The sequence below is a fragment of the Dromaius novaehollandiae genome, chromosome 2 (assembly GCF_036370855.1).
Source record: "Dromaius novaehollandiae isolate bDroNov1 chromosome 2, bDroNov1.hap1, whole genome shotgun sequence".
NCBI classification, from domain to species: Eukaryota; Metazoa; Chordata; class Aves; order Casuariiformes; family Dromaiidae; genus Dromaius; species Dromaius novaehollandiae.
In genome coordinates, this window is record NC_088099.1 from 80,461,742 (window position 1) to 80,483,648 (window position 21,907).

General features: G+C 38.2%; 1 protein-coding gene across 7 annotated transcripts in view; it reads right to left on the reverse strand.

Moving 5' to 3' along the window:
- SEMA5A (semaphorin 5A) overlaps positions 1-21,907 on the reverse strand; it is a 315,605-nt gene that overhangs the window by 144,064 nt on the left and 149,634 nt on the right. For all 7 annotated transcript variants that reach the window (XM_064506843.1, XM_064506838.1, XM_064506844.1 and 4 more), the window contains one exon: positions 3,606-3,668. In XM_064506843.1, the coding sequence (XP_064362913.1) occupies positions 3,606-3,668 (63 nt within the window). The remainder of the gene's footprint in view (positions 1-3,605; positions 3,669-21,907) is intronic.

Here is a 21,907-nt window from a genome sequence, read left to right on the forward strand (position 1 = left end):
TTGGATATATAAAAAAGAAGTCTGTGCCATAAAATGAAAGTGGCATTTGTGAATTCAATGGACTTCAAAGCAAAGGTGTTTCAGAGTGGAAGTTGGTGCTATGTTTGGTGGCCGTCTTCTCTGTAGTCTTATTCTGGATCTGATTTTGACCCCATTGCCATATATTTTCCTATTCCCCTAGAAAAACCTCTGAAAGGAAGAAATTTAATTAGCAAGCACTGTCTACTTTTATACTAGCGTACCTGAAACAAAATACAACAATTTGAGACAATTCTTCAGTGTTGTTAGGCTAAGTTACTACTTCAGTTTAATACCAACTTGACAACTGAAGGACTATCTGGTTATCTGTTTGCAGCAGTTTGTTGTACAGGCTAACGTTTTAAATATATCTGCAATTTTTTAAATATATTTTATAAAAAGTTCAGGTGCTAATACACCCAGCCATTAAAATCTTAAATAAGCAAAGGCAAAAAGACTTTGCTACAATTTATTTTTCCAATCTCTCTTTGGTTTACTTTATTTTTTACCTTATGTACTGATATTTTTCCTTTGTAATAGTTCCTATCACAAGTGCCAGTCCAAATGGTCTCATTTATTCTCTTAGCTGCGTATGATGTTTTAGACTTCTAAATGCTAACACATGCTGGCCACAAGGACATCATTTTGTCTGTCTTACTCCTTGATCCAACAGTTATTTTAAGCAACTGCTTATGGTGGAGAAATGCATGAAGTTCAAGTAACAAATAACAGCCTTAGAAGGTCAAGTGTGCATCACATTGTCAAAAGTGACAGATGTCCCTATATATTTTCCTCTCCGACCCTTTTCTCTCCTTCGCTTCTAAAACAAACCTCAGAATGGCAACTACCGATAACAGCTAGAGGCAAAAATTCAGTGCAGCTTCTTTCTCAAAAAAAAAAAAAAAAAAAAAAAAAAGTTATGTTTAACTGAGCATTACCCAAAAACTACTAAGGGATGGCTCAGAGCTTTTGATTTCAGGGCATTCGATCAGCAAACTGACTTTTAGTTTTGCTACCTGAATTCACTGCCCCCCACACCGGTCCATGGGCAGAAAATCCAGGATTTCGATGAACTGCCTAGCCACAGCCATCGTGGAACCCCAACAACCTGCCCAGTTTGGGCTGGACTCCTTTATATGACAACAGAGCAGGAAGCTGTCCTTCTGATACCAGTAACTGCAACCGTCTCCCAGGGAATTTGCCCTGCAGAGAGACAATTAACTGAGCTGATAATTCCCAATTTTTCCCAAGGGAAGGTTGATTTGACTAGAAAGAGGAGGCATGTCACAGATAAGGTGTTCTGCTCATCTTCATGCACAAGCTCTCCTTATACAGAGAGCATGGCTCTTAAGAAGCATATCCTATGTGATGAGCTGGTTTTAATCTTGGACATAAGGCATTAAAAGACAGAAACATCTTCACGCTATCCTTTCTCTGCCCTAAATTTATCCTTTCAGTTTAACCTTGGTCACCTCTGTGAAAGCAAAAGAGGCCAAAGAATTTCAAATAAAAAGATAGTTGACCTTCCATCTGGGTCAGTGGCCTCTGTTAATATCTCTGCGCTCTCCGCCAATTCCCACATGAGGCTTTCAGGCCACGTAGTTCTTAACAAAGTCTGCCCACGGAGAAAAACCCTACTCTAACAATAAGCAAAGACCTATTTCCACCCAGGATTACATTCGGATATAAGGAAATCTAAAGGGCTGTATTCCTCTTCCAGATGTGAATGAGGAACAGGGCTGTGGATCCAAATCAAACACTGAATCTTTATCCAATACTACAAAACAATATTAGAGGTCTTTATTAAAAAAAGTGTATGTATTATTGCACAGAAGCTGTGAAAACAGGAACAGTGCACTGCTGTGAAACCATTCATTATTTCTTTGAAAGGGTGTGATAAGTGTGAATGAAAAACTGTACTTATGTACTGCACTACTATGGTCCATTCTTACACACATTTCATGAGTGTAAAGTATTTCTAGCAAAATTATTTAATAGAAATATATGCTTCTGCATTGTTGAATTGAATATGGATATTAAATCACAAACAGTACTGTCAAGATACTATTCAAAGTAGACTAGTATACTCTAAAATTTACTGTTACTTTAAACCATCATGTTAGATCACAGTCACTGCACTGTGACTTTCAGACATGACCTGAATGTAATTCTCAGAGCTTTAAACTTCAAAAATCATGTAGTAAAACAGAGGCATAAATTTCTACCTGAAATTGTCTTCTAGAGTTACAAATCTTTAAGTAAAATCTCACTCATTCCTTTTCTTTGGCTACTGTTAATACACCTAACAAATTCTGCATGCTAATGTATAGTGACCAATAGCTCCTATACAACTGTTTTCCAAACTGCAACGGGAGCAGAAGGAAAGGAGAAGGACAAAAAAGGCACCTCCATCCTTAGTGCCTTTTCCCAAGACTGTAAAGCCATTTCTCCAGTGAAAGGTGTTCCTTCATAAAGACAACCATCTTCCACACATGAAGCTTTATACTGAATATTCACTATACTTGCTTTTTCTTTTTCCAAATAATTCTGCCTTTTTCTCTCCTCAAAATATAACATGGTCATGTTTCACAAATTAAGCCACCTTCTTCTTTATCCTCAAATGGAAATGGATAGGCCAAGGCTACGCTGCAACATTATTTTCCAGCACTTGCTAAGAAAAGCTGGAAATTATCCGTTTGAAGGGAGTTGAAAAGGCAGTGATTACAAGTATATAACAGACTATGCAGAAGAGACCCCCTTCTCTACTCGATGGTAGAAGCATTTGGAATATATTTTTGAAGCTTGCATCTTTTGGGGGTTTGGGTATCAATAACGTATTCCAGCATGTTCTACTGAATGGGAGTCCAGAAATCAAGGGTCCTGTTTTGTAGTTACTGCTCTTGATGTACTTCTGTGTTTCTCCTTTACATTTTGACTCAATTAATTTTAATTATAAAGCAGCATAATAATTAACTGCATGGATTTCTAACTAATTTCCTAATTATTTTGATAACTAATTTCAGTTCAGAACAGCCACTGAAGAACATAGCATCAATACAGTATCTATACAGACTAAACGAAACTGTAGGTGGCCAAATAAGGATGTGGCTCTGAATACTAAAAATATAGCAAGTCCCATGCCTACCGAGTTAGTGAATTTCATATTATTTTCATCATAGCCTCAGTAAATATGAAGTACAAATGTTCCTAAAATTGCACCTAATACACAGGGCAATAAATGGAGGATTTAACAGAAGAATTAAACAGCTATTCTGGATTTACAGCACCAAAAATGAAATGAGAATAAATCCTATTACATATGACAGGCTCCAGAGCCAAAACATTAAATTGTTAAGAACTAGAGTCCTTGATCTTCTCAGAAGAGAATCACGGGATCTTACTCAACCTCACTCCCCTTTACAGTTTTTTATTACTCTGCTTACGCATCAGTGTCACGCTGCTTTCCTACATACTTCCACAGAAAAGAGCAGATAATAAGGATGCAAAAAGTAGAGGTGTGTGCACTGAATTATACCTGCTATTAAAATACAAATTTTGTTTAAGCAGAACAGCTGTCGTGTGCTTACCTTTGATTTACCTTTACTGTAACAGGCTCTTTTAGTAGCTTCGTCACATTGCCACTCCACTGCCTGTAACCAACAGAAATTAGTTATAAACGCGGGGAACACAGAAACAGAGAACTCGGGGACGTCCAAGCCCACACCTGAGCCACGTGCCTCAGGTGTCCTTGGGATTAACTGCGGGTGACTCTAGTCACAATCACCTTCTAAGCCTCTTCCCCTTAGAAAAGTAGTTTTGCTGTTGAGGGGTTTTCAGTGTCTTATCTGAAGCAAAGCTGGTGATCTCCATCTAGATCCACTCTACCTACCCCTGCAGCAGCAATGATCACAACCACATTTGATACCATTTACCCTCATTTCTGAGCTGCCACTCTTCTTCAACAGATTTCTTCCAGGACTGTAAGACGAGTTTGCATTACTACAGTTTCACCACGTGAGCTAAGTCCACTTATTTCTATATTTAACTTTGAACAGCTATGGATTACAAATGTTATGGTTCAGGTCGTATGCTTGGTACTGACATCCCAACACATGCACATATCTGATTGCCTGTATACACTGTGTGATCGGAGTGCAGTTTAAACCAGCGTACACTCTTTTGCCTCGACGGTGCACATCTGTGTGTTCTCTGGGTGAAAACGCCACAAAACACTTTACTTTTTAGCAGGAAGAACTGAGATTTCTAAACTAGCCACTGTTGCCTAACAATTGAAACCACAGCTTTTCCACTTTTATTTACCAAGAAATTATGAAAGACAATTCATTCAGATATAACATAGATAATTTTTTGTACCTGTCTTTTAATGAAGACTATATTAATAGCAAGCAGACTCTATAATTAATTAAAAAAAAATAGGGTGAAAGGCTGTTTAAACAAAGGGGAAAATGCCTATGCACTGCTCTAATTTGCTTTTCAACAAGCCCAAGATTGAGCTTTTTCATGTCAAGTAAAGCAGCCTTATAAAACTAATGCCACTACTTCTCTTCCTCCACCCAAAGCCTTCCCATCTAAAGCATTTCCTTTTGCAGACTAATGACTACAACATACAGAGATACTTTGAAAACTTCTGGAAAAATCCATGTGTGAATGACCACTGCATTTATAACAAATTGTACCTAGCAGTGCAAAAGAAATCTCACACTGTGCTAGATGAAAGGCAACAACAGCTCAACTCTTTTGACTCTCATGCAAAAAAGCAATTTATCTCCATAATGCAAAACACACAGCAAAAGGCTGCTCTTGGCTAACCAGTGTCAGTTCCCAATCCAATCCAGTAGGACACACTGAACCTATATGTGACATGGCATTTAATGCAAGTATCTGATATCAAATACATTATCTCTAAATTGAACTGAAGGTTCAAACGCCTGGAGAAATGCAAGAGTTACCAGTAGGAGGTCAGAGGAGAAAGACTGACTGGAATACGGGTACTTAAAATCCAGGTTTGAAGGAATGTTCACGTCAAAAACAAAATGAGAGGAATATGCCAAGCATGAACAGCAGTAACAAAGATAACAGAAAGATTGGCTCAAAGATGAAATGTTTATCAGTAAATCAATTTTCAGTGACAAAATAGCCAGCTTTCATTTGGCTCAGAAGTCCAAGGTAAAAGAGTAATTTGAAGGAAAAAGATGTGAAAGACAAAAAGTATACAATGTTACAAACCAGGTAAATTAAAGACATTTCTTAGGTGCTGAAGCTTTTTGGAAAAGAAAGGCCAAACAAAGACTTTGGGGAGGAGAAGCTCCAAAGGCAAAAGTGACAGTTCTTCAGGCTTTCCATGCAATTGGATAAAACTAAGCAACGCCACTTGGCAAGCAGGTCTAGAAACCACTAACATTATTATTAGCATAACTGAAAAGAAACTTTCTCTTTTCTCTTTCTCTGACACCCAGGAAATGGATAGATTTAAATATGAATATGAAATATTAAAATGTTCTATGATACTTCTGGATACAACAGCAACAGATCCAAGAACTCAAATTGGATAAATGATTATAACTAAATATATGGAGGCTTGCAAGTTAACCAAATGGCAATATTTCTGGGAAAACCCTGCTGATGACAGCAAATTGTCTGGATAATAGGAAATAGGTGCAGTTACGCTAGTGACAAAGTTAAGGACCATCTTTGAACGCAAGTGTGCTTACAGCCCTACAAGGTCATGCTGGGGTCCACTGCTGGAGGGGACAATAATAAAGCAGGCTACCAACAGAACAGGTTACAAAGGCATCTGACAAGAGCTGAGTAGTCCAACATATTATACTGTGTCTGTGTACAGAAACATTTATATAGCTAACTTTTTCTTTTGATCTTTATGGATTTGTAGGAATCTTCCACAAAAGGGAAATTCAGACATGCAACAAGGTCTACTGATAAGGCAAAGGGAGAAGATAATGAGGAACACATCTCACGTAAAATAGGCCCTTACTGATGTGGAAAGAAAGAGGAGAAAAGCGTGTCTTGAATCTTTCATACATAAGACAAAACAGAATGTCGCAACACAATAATAACAATGTCATTTTTTCAGTAGAAGATTACGACTTTAAAGTTTTAGTTCTGAAATATTAGACTGACACACACTAATTGTTATTTTAGAAAACAAATGCAAAACTGGATTAACTTAAAACTCTTACTGTCATCTCTTGCTCATGTTAACTGACATATTCTCTTGCTTGGCACTATTTGCAAATACTTCCACGAAGTTTAGATGAGTGGTGCAAAGATCTTTTCTTTCTAATGTTGCTTAATAAATAGCTCCAGTTTTCATGTAACAAAACACAGCCTTCAATATTCTGTGCATTGGTTTTATAACTACTTAATATTTTAATTCTATCTAATATGGCAACAAAGTTCATCAAACTAAATTATAGACGCTCAGGCTTGCTTGCTATGGGGAAAGAGGGAACAGGAATTTAAACGTTAGTGCTGCAGAAAACAAGAATGGGTCGTACATCAGCTACTGCTACGTGGTCTCCACCATGATCACACCTGCATAGGTAAGGAATAGGTTTAACAGCAGAGCATCATTCTGTCTCTGATAGCAGGCTGACACTACTTATATGCACGGCTTTTACAAATCCTGCTATCAATAAACTCCTTCAAGTACCTCTATAAAGCTAATGTCTTGGCTTGGTTTGCTATTTCCCAATCTTCAGCTTAATTACATTCCAGTAGACATAAATAAACCTTAATTATTTAATAGCCATCAGTACAGCAGTATCAAGTATCTGCAGTGGGATCTTTTGTCCTTAGAAATCCAGCTGGTGTGGTTAGTTGTGAGCGCTGGATTTGGCAGGTACACTCACTCCCTGTGCCCAGGTCACAGGTCATCTTTGAAAAAACATAGATTGCTTTCTTCTGTCAAAAAATAAACAAAACACAAAGCTCCATACAGATTTGACAGAGAAATCAGACTGAACAGAAACATGTCTTTGGTACACATTTAAGTCTTAAGTTTATACTCAAGTCTCAAACTGACGTCAGACATGTTTTTGTAAAAGTTCAGTTGTAAATAACTATATCCGTGTTTTCAGACATTACATCACTGATGTTTGTAAAGCACTTCAAAAACTTTGGATGAAATTCCCTATGGAAATTTCAAGGGATTGTGGGAGGAGAGAAATTCCAGAGAAGAAACAAATTCTAACTCAAGCTACATAATGAAACCATTATCTTCAAAATGAAGAAAAATATGCATCCAGTACCAATATTAAGTAAAAGTTACAATATTAAAAATAATCATATTATTTTGAGCAATAAATGTATTTCAGTAACTCTCTGCCTGCATCAATGACAAAGTCTTGCTCAAAAGTTAAACAATTGTGTCTTTAGTGGGCAACCTAAACAAATACAAAGCAATCAGCTCTGAGGGAAACTGAAAGAATATCACCAATCTAAGCAGACTTCTTCATCTTGAAAGAACTCTAAAAGAAAATTGTGGAAAGTATGGAAACAGTGAACAATGTTCAAGTGTCCCTCTCATTTGAAAAACAACTGCCAAGGAGTTCTCTTCATGCCCAACATGCAGCAAGATTGTCGGCTCTCATGCAAGACACCTGGAAATCCCTTCCAACCTAAATTGTTCTATGATTTTCCAGAAATATTACAAACTACAAAAGCAGAAATAAAAATTCAAACCATGAGCAGTTAAATTCAATATAGCCACTTTACACAGTTATAGCTTTAATTACTTTACAGTAAATTTAGACCGGAAATTTGCAAGGTACGAACATAATCAAGAAAAGACTAGTCAATCAGAATTTCTATTTGATGTATGAGTTAAGGTAAGTATTAGTTATACTTACAGGTAAACAAAAAACACGTGGCTTGTACCTTCATCAATGGAAGCTGCATGCATAACCCACTACACACTCAGACCTCCTTGAATAACTGTGCTCCTCTGGCTAGGCAGATATTCGTGAGGTATACGTGTAGGCAAGTACAAATACATATATATTTATGTATATGCACTCCTTTAAAGTGTAAAAACAGAATGTACTATTACATTCACAGTAAAAGAAGTTAATTAGTCAAGGACCAAAAAAATGAACAGAACAACATTTCAGACAGATGGTCCAGCACTCCTTAGGCAGATGGCTCTGCTAATTAGATACTGGCAAAAATAGCAATAAAGAAGATGGTTTAATTACACGGTGCCAAAAAGTAACAACTACACGAGATTTCCTTTTTTCTTTTTCATTATCTGTTTGCTTTCATTTCTCATATCATGTATTTAAACAATACTTTTGGGAGCTGGGCTATAATGGCCATAAATGTAATAACATATGTCAACAAACATGAGTAGTGTGGCCTTATTGTTCACATCAGTCCAGCAAAGGAGCAGCTTCAAAACCATTGTGCCTTGTCTGGTCAGGATCTCTCGCAGCACACATAATTAGCTCCCAGCGAACATGCATGCTGGAGTTCACAAGCCAAGTTTAAAGAGGCCATAAAGAAGAGTATCAGAAGAGGAAACGTGAAGTGAGAATGAAGCCACAGAGAAACATAACAGCCAGACACGAGTGAGAAAAAAGGAGCAGCAGAGGCAGCGGTGGGTTTGATGGTTACTAGGAATTTTAAGGCGTGTTTGGGTATAATGACATCCCTGCTTCCAGCAAATATGAAAATCCACTTAAGAAGAATTCATACCTCTGCATGCTTCAGAGGAATCATTTTCCTTGCCTTCCACAGAGTCGCACCCTTCCTTCTTCGCAGCCCTTGCTGTGCACTGTCTTGCCAACAGACTTTTGACAAACAGTTAACTTCGGAGAGGGGCCATTCTCTGTGGAAACGCTAGAAAAAGGATACTGAAAAAGGATTTCCCTTTAACATAGGTTCCCCTTTTGGCTCACCCAAAAAGGAAAGCTGCTTTCCGGGGACCAAAGGCATCCTGGTTAGACGCTTTTATGAAGTGATAGGCCAGCAATTTATACAATACGTCCAACAAAGTATGGACAACTTTGCTAATTGGTTACTTTTATTGCTGGTACCTTGCCATCAATCATCACACGTAACAGCCAGTTCTCCTGGGAATAACACTATGCATGCTTTCATTTATTCAGAACCAGCTTTTACTGTTCATCCATAGCTAGAAAATTATAGTGAATATATATATACTCTTAATATATATTTATATATATTCATACACACACACATATATATATAAAAGAAGTAAGCAGTGTAAAATATATGAAAATAGTCATCAAATCATGCTTGAATTTTCCAGCGTTTGATATACACTATGAACTGAGAACCCCCAATGGATATATTTCACACTTAAACCAGGTAATATATAAAGCTTTATATGGCTTTGAGGATAAAGTTGATTTCAGCTGAATTGTGTTTCAAATATTCTAGTTTGAAGTACCTAAAAAAAAACCCTCAGGAGAGAAGTACACAGACACACTAAAACAGTCATTCAATCCAAGAGGTGGCCAAAGTTTTAATAGGCCTACTTTATTGGCTACGCAAATAAATAGATATTGAAAATTCTGTCAGAACTGATACGAAAAAATTAAGATAAAAAGTTAAACATATTAGAAAACAATTTAGCTTTACTAAGACATTCACAAACTCGCAGAGCTGGGCTAATCTCTTGACTTAAATGAGACAAGACTTTGTCCAAGATTGGACACTTTCACAAACCCACCCAGCCACCCACGGCCACATTCCCACTTCGTGTTCTGCAAAGATTTCTAAGTGACACCAAGCATCCGGGTGGTTTATATTGAATAGGGGCAGGTTTATAAAGCAAAGCTTAGTTCCAAACTTCGGCATCAAGAGCTCAAAACTTGAGCATGTTTGGAACCAGGGTTTTGGGTCCTGCTCACGCAGAGTTATTCAAAAAACAATGTTACAGTGGGACTTTCAAAGTTGTGAATGTTCAATCTGGTGTTTTGAGGCTTTTCTGTTATTTAAGGACATTTAAAAGTAAATGCAGGATTGTGCTGAAGGAGTAAAACAACACAAAATGTTCTTGCATTCCCAAACTTGGCAGCCATTCTGCAGGTAGGAATGCAGAGATTTCATAACACGGTTTTAATGCACATTATGAAATTATACTAGATACACTAAATTTAATATATTGTCTAAATCATATGTGAATCCTTTAAGAGTAACATCTGTGTTAACACAGTGAATTTTAAAGCATCCCCTGCTTCTGGCAAATCAGATTTATCTTGCTAGTCTCCACAACCTTTTGAAAGCAATGTTTCAATTTATTTTTTACAAATAGTGTTTTAAACTTATAAATGGTGATGAGAAAGTCAGAATTCTTTTTATTTCAAGGAAGGAAATGCATTTCAGTGTAATTTCATTCTCTTTACACCTTTTAGTTAATTAACAGAGTAAGTGGAAAGAAGAATTGCATTCCGAGAGTTTGGACCGTGGATATCAGTAAACAGAAGTTTATTTTTCTGTATTCCTGCTCATTGCCTCTAAGAAACATGGAAATGGGGAAGGGGAAGGAGGGACGAGAAGGTGTGCCATTTTACCACGTTACCTTGCAGTTCAAAACAGCCAGGCTAGCACGGCATGCAGGGCTAACGCAGCAGCCCAGTCATCAGCCCTCCTCACCCTTGAACCACCAAGTGGCAGAGCAGGATTTGTGCTTCGCAGGGCTCCACGCAAACTGAACGCCTTCCTGAAACCATCTCTGCGAGGCACAGCCCACACACCACATCTTGCCCCTGGAATGTCAAAACAGCTGGATTCTAGCTTCCAGATATACGCTTACAAAAATCAACACAGGAAGCTGAAAGATACAGCGGGGAATGAAAATTGTAACGCCTCCTAAGTGATACTTTTGAATTAGCTGAACGTTATTCTGCATGATCCACAATAGAAAAAAAGAAGTCTTTGTTTTACATGTATGTATGCAATGTTGTACGTAATATCTTATTACCAAGAGAATAACAATTCTATCATCATTTCTGTTTAAGTATTTTTTACTTATTTATTGAAATAGTTCTGCCATTAGACTTTAATGACAGCAGGCTTAATTCTGATAATAGTAGTACCCATCTATAGTTCTAGAGAAACTACTACGGAGTCACTTAGAATAATACTTTAAAAACAGTACAAAATTGGCATCTCACAAGACAGAGAAGACACAAAAATTGTTGAAGGAACTTAAAAAATGGACATGAAATGAGTAAAGAGAGGAAGGGAAGAAAGCACTGATTAAAACTGGAAATACGTAAACAAGTGAAGGTAAGACGACTCTGGACAGATGAAAGCAGAAGGAAAGCAAGATGCTACGGAATAGTAAAAGAAATGCAAGAAGAACCAGTTTGTACTGTTTGTACAACAAAAAGCCACAACTGGTTCAACAGCAAAGGGACACAAAGATGAGATTTGCTACATCCTTCTAATTAAATTAAATTACCAGAAAGGTGATTTTTGAAAACCAAGATAGATTTTCTTCTTTCCGTTTAAGAAGAATGCACAGATAGATAAAGCCTTTAGAAAGTGGATGGGACAAAACAGAACAACATAAGAAAAACACCACCAAATTTCTCAAGAGTTGGCAACACGGTTGATAGGAACATGACTGGCAGGTTGCTCAGGGAAAGAAGAAACAAGGTAATTGCATTTTGGTCATGCTTAATTTAGAATAATCAGATTTAATTTGACCAACAGTAAGATAATCTGAGAGAAGTAAAATTGCAAGAATTTGGGGAAGATTAAAAATGAAAAGAGGCACATGAATGATTGTCATCAGCATAGAGATAATATTGTGAGCTGTGGAGAAAGGCAAAAAAGAATAGCAGACTGAGAAAAATACTTAAATACACAAAGCAAAAGATGTTTATTACAACAAGAAAGCTTGAACCTCCAGCTATTAGGAAAATCACTGGAACGTAGCTACATAGATAAATTATACCGAAATCAAGCATGAGGAAGACAAACTGACGAGGATCAGGACTAAGATTAATATCTGCTGACAATAGGAAAAGGCTTTCAGGAGAGCACCCCATATTCCAGTCGCAATGGAATGAACAGAGGGAACAAGGAGGCCAGTAATACAACTTTAAATCATAATTTTATGGTGAGAAGTTGCAATAATGGTAAGGCTATGAAAAAAGCTAAACGTAAGTTTGTTTTTCTTTGTTTTTGATAAAGCAGAAGTGAATGGTTTGGAGTCATGTCAATGACCCACAGAGCATTCGCCTCCACATCGTGTTAAATGTCATTCAAGTTGTTAATCAGTGTGGGTCTGTGCCAGCCGGTAACCTGGTGTTAGCTGTGCAAAATGAGTGGGTTACTTCTATCCAATTTCTGGAAGACACATGTTCAGATCAAAAAAGAGCAATAACTGGCTTTTTTTTGCAGATGCAACAGAACGGCTGCTTAGAGAGAAAGACTTACTGTCTAAAGGTGTTTCCCTCAATGCACTTGGCAAGGGATCTTGGAAAAGCAGACAGTCACTGACACAATCCTCACCATCATATCCTAATAAACTGTATAGTATGCTCTCCATTGCCTGAGTAGATGAACTCCACAAACGAGTCAACTGGATTCTCAACAGTGCACTCCTTAGAAAATAATCATTATTTTGTAATAGTGTTGAAAAAATTAAATTGATTAGTCATATTTTACACTGAGATTGAATTTTTATAGATTTAATAAATGGTTAATGGTTGTTACAAAATCTGAGAAATCTGTTATAAATGATTATGAGTTCATCTGTAAAAAACACTACTGATACCTGTGTGAGCTATATGCAACCTATTATCTGATAGACTGAGTAATCTTCTATAACGATATATTGACCATGTAATAAATGATCAATTAATCATTCATTAGACTACTACTGGAACTTAACAAATAAAAGATTGGAACTGGAGAGTGGGAAAAACAGAAATCTGTGTGATGTCTGCCACACAGACCGCAAATGCTGTATTTGATATTACTGCATGATCTATAGCATTAGAAGACCACATACAAAACAGGAGAAAAAAAAATCATTAAAAAATGGATGCCTCAATGTATCAGAGTTTCTGGGAAGAGTTTTACTGACAAGCTCCTAGACTTTTCTACAGTGACAGCACTTTGGCAGAAGCTTCTGACAGCATTCTTTCTTTGCAGTTTTTCAAGCGGAAAACAAACAGATATTTGTAAAAACCATCACACTTCCCCAAAGACCTATGTCTAGATACCTGAATAACACAAATATCTTTGCTGGGGCTTTTCTGAAAGCTATACAGAAGAAGGTAGCCACGGGAGAACTCACCAAGTAAGGCAAAACTGCTTGTATCACAGATGGGGCAGAACCCTGAAGAGTGACCCAGAAAAAAACTTAGATGAAATACGCTGGAAAGGTCACAGGCCCTCGGAAAAGCCTCGAATCTCAAATTATACCAAGAAAGTCAAAGTGAAGGAGCCCTTAACATTTAAGTGTTACGAGAATATCTCCTAAACTTCAGTGATACACACAAATTTTAGTAACTATCTCCTACTAGAAGCCTAATTGAAGAAATTAATTTCTGAACTAGCTGTGTGATCTCCTCCTCCTCTTCCCGTGTCCTCTTTTCCATTTTTCATTGTTTAAAATCCCCTTGATTGCTTCAGTGGAAGAACAACGCCATACTTCTGTGTTTTCCTCTCAGAAGCTGAAAGCTCAGTGAGGATGACTACAAAACCAAGATAAATAAAGCTCATTCAACAGGATGCCCAGTGCAACTATTAATAAGGCACTTCAGTGCAGCCACGGGGCTCATTATTTCTTTCAGAAAATGCCATCAGCCTTCCCCCATCAAATTATTCCTTATTAACAATTTTTCTCCTGGTGGGTATAATTCTTAGCTTTCTAATATTGGAGGTTAGTATAGCCCTATAAACAGAAAGAAACAAAAACCTCTTTTTTATTATTAGGAAATATTTCTTTAAAATTCTCCTGTGCTTTCCTGCTCAAGCAAAAGTCCTTTGAAGTCAGTGTTCCAAATCCCAGAGCTTTTACTATAGCAAAACACTCTGAAATCAAAGGGAGTTTTGTCTAAGAAGTGCAGAAAGGAGGCTAGAAATTGTAAACATACCCAAAATTCACTAAAGAAAAGGGACTGCATTTGCACAGTAGCTTATAGTAAGCAAACCCCTTAACATATGCCCAGAGAACCGAGAAACTTTAAAATTAGGTTTGAATCCATTCACGTACAGTAGCTACTTTCCTGTGAATAGACAGATTGGCTTGAAACTCAGACCAGTCTATTCTGAGTGCACTTTTACAAAGCTGCAAGATGAGAAGGCTCAGAATGAATTTGCTATTACAATTCTAATATATGGCAAAATAAAGATTTTCCACATTAAAGTGCAGGGAGAAATACACATTATTTTACAACAATTTAATGGCACAAACATTTGCTTGGCATTTCCTCCATAATATTCACTCTGATGCACACCTCAAGCACTCTAGATTTTTAACAGTGGCCAAATCCAAATTCACAGAGTTAGTTAAGAAATTAGACTCATGGTTTTGAAAGATATTGTGAGATTTTAATAGTGACCGTCGGAATAGTCTGTCTGTCTCCTTGCAGATCCTGCTCAACTGCTCCGTGACACAGAATTTGGTCCCAGGTAGGCTCAAGAGGAAGATTTTCCCAGTGAAGCCTACTGAAAATCAAGCAGTTCTTTTATCTAAATTCAAAGAACAGATAAAACTCACAGAGAGCCCAAGACTCATGGAGAAGTTGACATATATGGACATAATTGATTCACTCTGAAAATATAATGGCTACAAATCCAAAAGAGTTGAAGAGGCGGCTCAAAAGAGAAGAGGGAATTCTTCTGAACCTAGAATGTAAGCAAGACTATTGCCTTCTTGGGAAGGATATTTGAGGCCTCAAATCAGACAGGACCAAACGAAAGTCTCCTGTAATAAATTTTCTTAAAGTACACTTCAGCCCTGAACATGCAACTGCTTCCAGCATGCAGACCCTTAAACTGCTTGGGATCTTCAGGGAGACAAGGAAGCTCTGTCTGAAGTTACTGACATGACTAGGATCTGAGTCTGTGTTACGGGGAACAGAACTTTTCAAAAGGAGCAAAACAACAACTCTTCCCTAGTCACCTTCTCAGAAACAGCAAAAATCTTGGCCAAATTTTGGATATTACGCTAAATAATAAAACTGGCAACATAAACCTGTAATTGTTCACAACACACGGCCTCCAAGGCCAAAAAGAAAAAAACAAAAACAGCACTTCCACAAAATATTGCAAAGGAGGCATTCCCCTCCTTCTTCTTTGAGAAGGCTGCAAATGGCTCATGTCTGTTCACTTTTGGCAGCAGCCAGCCGGTGCTTCAGGCAACTACATTAAACAGGGGAATTCATCAACTGGCCCGTTCAGCAAGGCTATGCCAGCCCATAGAAATGCGCCTGTGCGTATGTATAAATTACATATGCCAGATTTTATATAAAAAAGTAGAAATGGATAGCTATTCAGTGATTTCCTTCTATGAATTACTTAAATAATCCCGAATTTATGTTATGCATTTCCATGCCATGAAAAGGTCGCTGAGGATGTTCATGTTCCAGCAAATCGCTTCCCACAGTGCTCCCTTTGAGAATAAGCCCTGCATCTATTAACACTATCCTGGCTCTCAGCCTTGTGTGTTCACCATGGCGCTTTGTATTTAGATACTTTGAATATTAATTCCAATCTGTGAGTGACTGGTGAGAGAAAAGGGAAAGAGAGACAGAAAGAATGAGTCTGTATATATGACAAGCATATGACAATGCCCTGGTAACTACTGCATATTTATTTATTCCCAATTCTTTCGTATCTTTCTTCAGTCATCTCCAGGCTGCCATTAAAATTAGCCTTGATTTAGTTTCATCGTCTTACACCCAGAGGTGCTTTGAGCTCCAGCATGTTAAGACTTATGACATGTTTGAAGTCATTAAATGGGAGGACCTATATAAACATATTTCTGCCACAATTCTCCAGTCATAAATATGCACATGGGCGCTGCAAACTTTTGGAAAGAACCTTCCTTGCATTTGCTATATACAGTTGATCTGTACATGTGTTGTGCTACAAATAAGGAAGTCTCAGAAAAATAAAGACCATTCTCAAAATCTAACCCAGACAAAATTTCTGGCAGAAAAAGGACATGTCCCAGAACACTCAAGGAGATGCTGATTTTAGTCACTAGGAACACTAAGAACGTGCGCTAAGAATTCCTCACCCAACATGGTATATGGACGATGTTGAAATAAATACTAAAACTCTAAATATTAACTCCAAATATTGGCAATAATATATGGACTACATCTAGTTGGTGATTTGGGCATCCTACTTCATCAAGCTAATGCATGGACAATCTTGAAGCTCCTTTAAAAAAAAAAAGAAAGAAAAAAAAAGGCGTTACTAATTGCACCAGCACTGAGAGCTAGTGGTACTACCTGAAATCAGGGACCTGTCTTGCTAGAAGTCAAAGATGGTCTCTCAGATCACATTTTAAACAGAGAAAGGATATAGGAGGAGGCAAAGGCACACAGCAGTGTCAAGAGCTGCCCAAGGTCAAAGCTGGTGGCAGAGGTCAAAAGAGAAGCACCATCTCCTGATTTTCACTGCAGCACCTCACACAGCATCTCTCCCCAAATCAAGTGATCCTGGCTGAACTGTGACTGCAGATACAGTGATTTGTATCTTGGCTACTCCAGTCTTTTGCTGACACACAGCGAAAGAAATTATAGAGAAACAAGATGTATATTTTAAAATCCAGAAAATAGGTTTTACTACTTTAAATGACTCAGCACATCCAGTGAAGGATCTCAAAGGATGATCTTAGCAGCTTGAACAAGCAACATTCAAATCAGTAGACTCCCCTACACACTTGTTTATTTAATCCAATATGATTTTGAAAGTCGCAGCCCTGTAAGAAAGCACTCCCAGTAAATCCCACAAAATCTGTACTCTGTGAAGTCAGCAAGATCGGGCAGATGGATTTCAATGCGAGTAGTATGCAAACAAGGATCAGCCTATGTGCCAAGAAACAGAAGCAACAGCCAAACAAAACTTCACTGTCATGCCACTAAATTGGAATTATACGGGTGTTTTTCTTTTTTTTGCCCGGATTCTGCATTTTTTGGTAATAGTTTACATGCTGCCCTTGTCAAATCAGCTAAAATCCAATGTGATTATTTTCATTCATGATGCTCTGAGTTTGCCAGAAATCGGATGTTGGGGGGAGGGGGGGACAAAGGGGGAAGCGTCCTTTTCACAACCACTTTAGCTTCAATGAGTATTGATTCTGATACAAACTTACTTTGGTTATTTATCACTCTTCCAAAATATATGCATATGCCCTATTCTTACACAATAGATTGGATTATACTGAAAATGGTAATGGTCCATTATTACAGGTAATATTGTTATGACTAATCAATAGGTCTAACCAGACCTTTAATAAAATAATCTGTTTCTAATTCTTCTCAGTACTTCACACCTTTCTGAAACATCTACCGTTTAGACTGAAATTTCCCAGGCTTAGACTCTGCTAGAGAGGAAAATATGAGTAAAAACAGTTATTTGTAAGAATGAGAGCAATGAAAATAAACTATTTCAACCTTTCTTATTGTAAAACTCTCCTCTATCTCTTTCTTCTTCCACATATGCCATCCTAAAGCGATGGGAGAGAAGAAGATAATATAGAAGACAGCTTTTAGAGTTCTAGTCTGTGCTTGGCTGGAAAACTCTTCTGATTTTAAAAGGTTATTAAAGTAGTAAAACTTAAGCTTATATAAATTCATAATCATAATACCATGCTGGGTCTTGGATTTTTTTTATTTGTTTGTTTTCGTGGGACTGTTAACCACATATCAATAACTTGGTAGGAATGGCTGCCATCCTCAAGATGGAAAACTCAGTTGTTCCAGACACCTGTTCCAAATATGCCACCTTGCAAGAATGTCATGCATTCTTAAAACATAAACTACTAACAGTAGTAACAACACTAACAGCAAGGGAAAAGAGGTATCCCAACACAGGACAGGTATATGCCTCACTTTACAGCATTGATTGTTCCTCCTTACCCTTGTCTTTTTGGAACTAACTGCTCAAAGAGGAGAACACTCGAAGCACAAATATATTCTCAGACTATGAAAGGAGCTAAAAAAACCTAATGTTAAGCAAAAGCTATTATACTAATAAGCAAAAACAGGAAGAGGGAGAGGTAAGGATTCAGTCTTTGCTGGTTTTCATCTCCTCCTTCTTCCACTTTCCTAAATCCACTGTTAACAAATTATTGCACTGGACTGATGGCGGTTAGGAATTATTTGTGTGAATTCATTCCTTCCAAACATATGCATGAGCTCCTCTAGAGTGAAACTCACTCTGTTAATTAGCACATTTTAACTAACTAGTCCAGTAACTCACTGAATGCCTCCCAATGCTCATAGGACCAATTTTTCAGAATAAGGTAGTCATAGCATCAATAAAATAAGTAAAGACTTGTCACAACAACTGGATAGAGCATTAAAGGTTCAATAAACACTCTAATTACATACAAAATCATGTTTGATGCTGTGTTAGTTGAAAGATACTTTCTAACACACTATTTTTTTTCTTCTGGTGTAGACAAGGCTTGTCATGCCTTACTGTTGAGAGAACATCAACTTTCTAAATGTGATAAACTAAGCAGGAATCTCAACCACTTGGCTATTGTTCCTGTTTTAATGAAGAGAGATTGGTATCTAAAAAATCCTGTGGGGATAATATTAATCTGATGCCAGGGAAAGCCCAGACAAGAATTCTGACTTGGCAACAAGCTCAACATGGTTGAAATGCATGCTTTCAAATCCCTCCCACGGCCACCACCACAATAACATCTCTTATCAAAATCCGAGCAGTTTTAGAAGACAAGTTCTCCACAAATGGTACTCCCATTCCAAACTGAAACATACAGTTGTATAAATTAAAGCAATGCAATAAGCCCTGCATTTCAGTGGGTTGGCTGCTTTTTGTTCACGAGAGACAAAGGCATTGCAGTGCACAGGGAGTATAGACGGAATCTCTCTCACCTCTTAGCACAACAGACCAACACAATTTCAATTTCAGTTCCCCAAGTTACATGTTTCCTACATGCTCCCCAATCAAAACACCCCAAGGGGAAGCAGGACTGGATGAAGAGATGGCATGTATCTCACACAGGCATCAGCTAACAGTGCTGGTGATCACGAAGAATAAATATGCTATGGCCCTGAAAAGGCTTTTCAGGGTTACAGCATCAGCAAGTATCAGTGTATTTCTCAACGTAGGGTCATGGCAAATGGCATGAATCATCCCCAAAGCAGCGGCTCTAGGACACAGTTCCACACGTACGAGGACTCTTGCATGTACCTTGAAGTCAAGATGAAATAGTGAATTCTCCTCCAAAGACAGGATTTTGGACCAACAAACTAATCCGATGTGTACTTCCACCAACTGAGTGTAGCTATTTGTATTGCCTAAGTACAAAGCACAGAACTAACTTACTCAGCACCACACAGGAGACTGCAGATGAAGGGTCAGTAGCCTACTTGTCATTTTAGACATTATCCTGCTAACTCAGGTTTCATGCCCCACCATCATTATTTAATCACCTTGTAAACACAAGTTGAGTTTAGTAAGAAAACACATTTTTCCAATACAGTAGTTTGTGTCTTAAAGTAAAATGTGAGAGAAGTTCCCAGCCTGCAAAACATAGGTAAATAAAACAAAATCATAGGTTGGTTTCACAAAAACTGACATAATGGCAAGTGGCCTATGACGTTATCATTACGATACTGTTGTTTAAATAACGCAAGCATGACCCAACACCTTTTTAGGCTAGTAGTTTACTATTAGGTTAACAGTAGTGGTTAGTAGTAATAGTTACTTTTAGGCTAGTAGTTACTAGTTTCTATGCTGGAACAAAGCAAGTAAAAAACAACCCCTGGTTTGAAGAGCAGGGCATTTTAGAAAAGTAAAAGTGGAAGAGCGAGAGGAGATCAGCCATCTCCAAATCTAGAGGCAAACTGCATGAGGGAAGACAGACGAACGGAGCAGAAAGGAAAGAAAGCAACTGTCTACCCCTTCCAGCAGAAGAAAAGCAGGAGGAAATGCAGCAATGGGCCAGGGTTTCCCAGCTTCAAGCACTGACTACCACACATGATTAGCAGATGTCTTTTGGTCTTTTCTGGAGGGAGATGGAAAAGTTCACTGAAAACACCCACACAGGGACAGTGAGAGCATCGCACTGTTGAAGAGTTAAATAAAGAGATGCAGACACCTGCTGAGACAACCTTCAGGAATGGCATTATGCCCAAGAAAGAAGCCCCAATGCTGTGGTAGCAGGTCAATAAGCAGATGGCAGAGGAAACAATCCTGTGTTGGGTTCTCCACATGCTAACATATGGGAGCAGAGAAGCCAACAAAAAGGGAAGAAGTGGGGTGGGGTGGCAAGTGATTGGATCATCAGACACAAAGAAAATTGAGACAGGCTTTACTAGCGAGGCCCACAGCTCATACCATGTATCAACTTCAAAGTAACTTATGGAAAATAAACAGGGATAAAAAGGAAGACAGAAAAGTGGAAACCTCTCCCCAGAGGGGAGAAGTGGAGGGGTGAGTGGTCAAGGTCCTGAGATGAGCATCCTCTCCAGTGCAGCAGGCGGTCCCTCTCAAACACTCTTCTCACAGTAACAACACAGTTTGTCAGCACCCACTCAAACTCCCTACTGGTTTTTCCTGCTTATGATGCTACTAAAACTTATTGGCACACAGTTGATCAGGTGCTGGTATTGCATGATGATTGGTTGAGCTTGGCACAGGTATATTATTTGGCAATATTTATTGGATACATAAATACCAATCATCTACTATATTATACACTAGGCTCTAAAGTTATAAACTGAAAACTACAAAGGGAAGAGTGAAGCCATCTCAATATGGATTTGGAGGCTAAAAGCTACAAGGGGAAGAGACAGATGGAGAAAAGAGTGACTTAAACATCAACGGCAATCACTTTCCATGAGAAACCAGCAAACAAACACAACAGTGTTTTAGAACCTGCTAGTGTAAGATCATGAAGACAAAGACACTTACTCCTATACTAACACTGATGTTAAGACACCTAAGGCACTAAGCAACACAGGTAGTCACAGACCTGTGACTTGAGAAAGGGCTGCAAGGCCACTTGTTTGTTGGGCACAAAGTTCATGAACCACAGCAAGTGACTAGGTAGGATCTCCATGCTGCTGGAGGAACTGGTGGCTGCGGTCTGTCTAGGTACTAACCTACAGAAGAAGAGGGGAGAGGTTCTGAAGGCAAAATTTAGGCTGTTAGGTATCAACATCGTTCTCAGAAATTCTCCTGCACACACTATGGACAATGATCACAGAGCCTCAGTATCCTCCAGGAGATGATAATATAGAGACAGTAATAGCCAAATAGAAAACAAGTGACAAATGTTCAAAACAGATGCAGAGAAGAGATCAACCAAAACAGTGGTATGCACATTTTGCACAAATGTTAGAAATCTAAAGAATAAGACGGAAAAATTGAACTAGTTGAGCCCTAGATGATGATATCGACCTACTATATACCTATGAGAAATTCGGTGGAAGACAAGCTGTGGCCAACAAACTACAAGGATACAAAGTATATGAGTATACATGTATGCTGGTACACACACACACATACAAGACAGTGTGCTGTGCTGGTGAAGGAACAGCACTCCATGTTGACGTTTATTTTCAAGTTAGATTAACAGGCTAATTGCAGCAATGAGAAACACAAAATCCCTGTGGCTAAAAATTCCATGTTTACATAGGAAAAAATACGG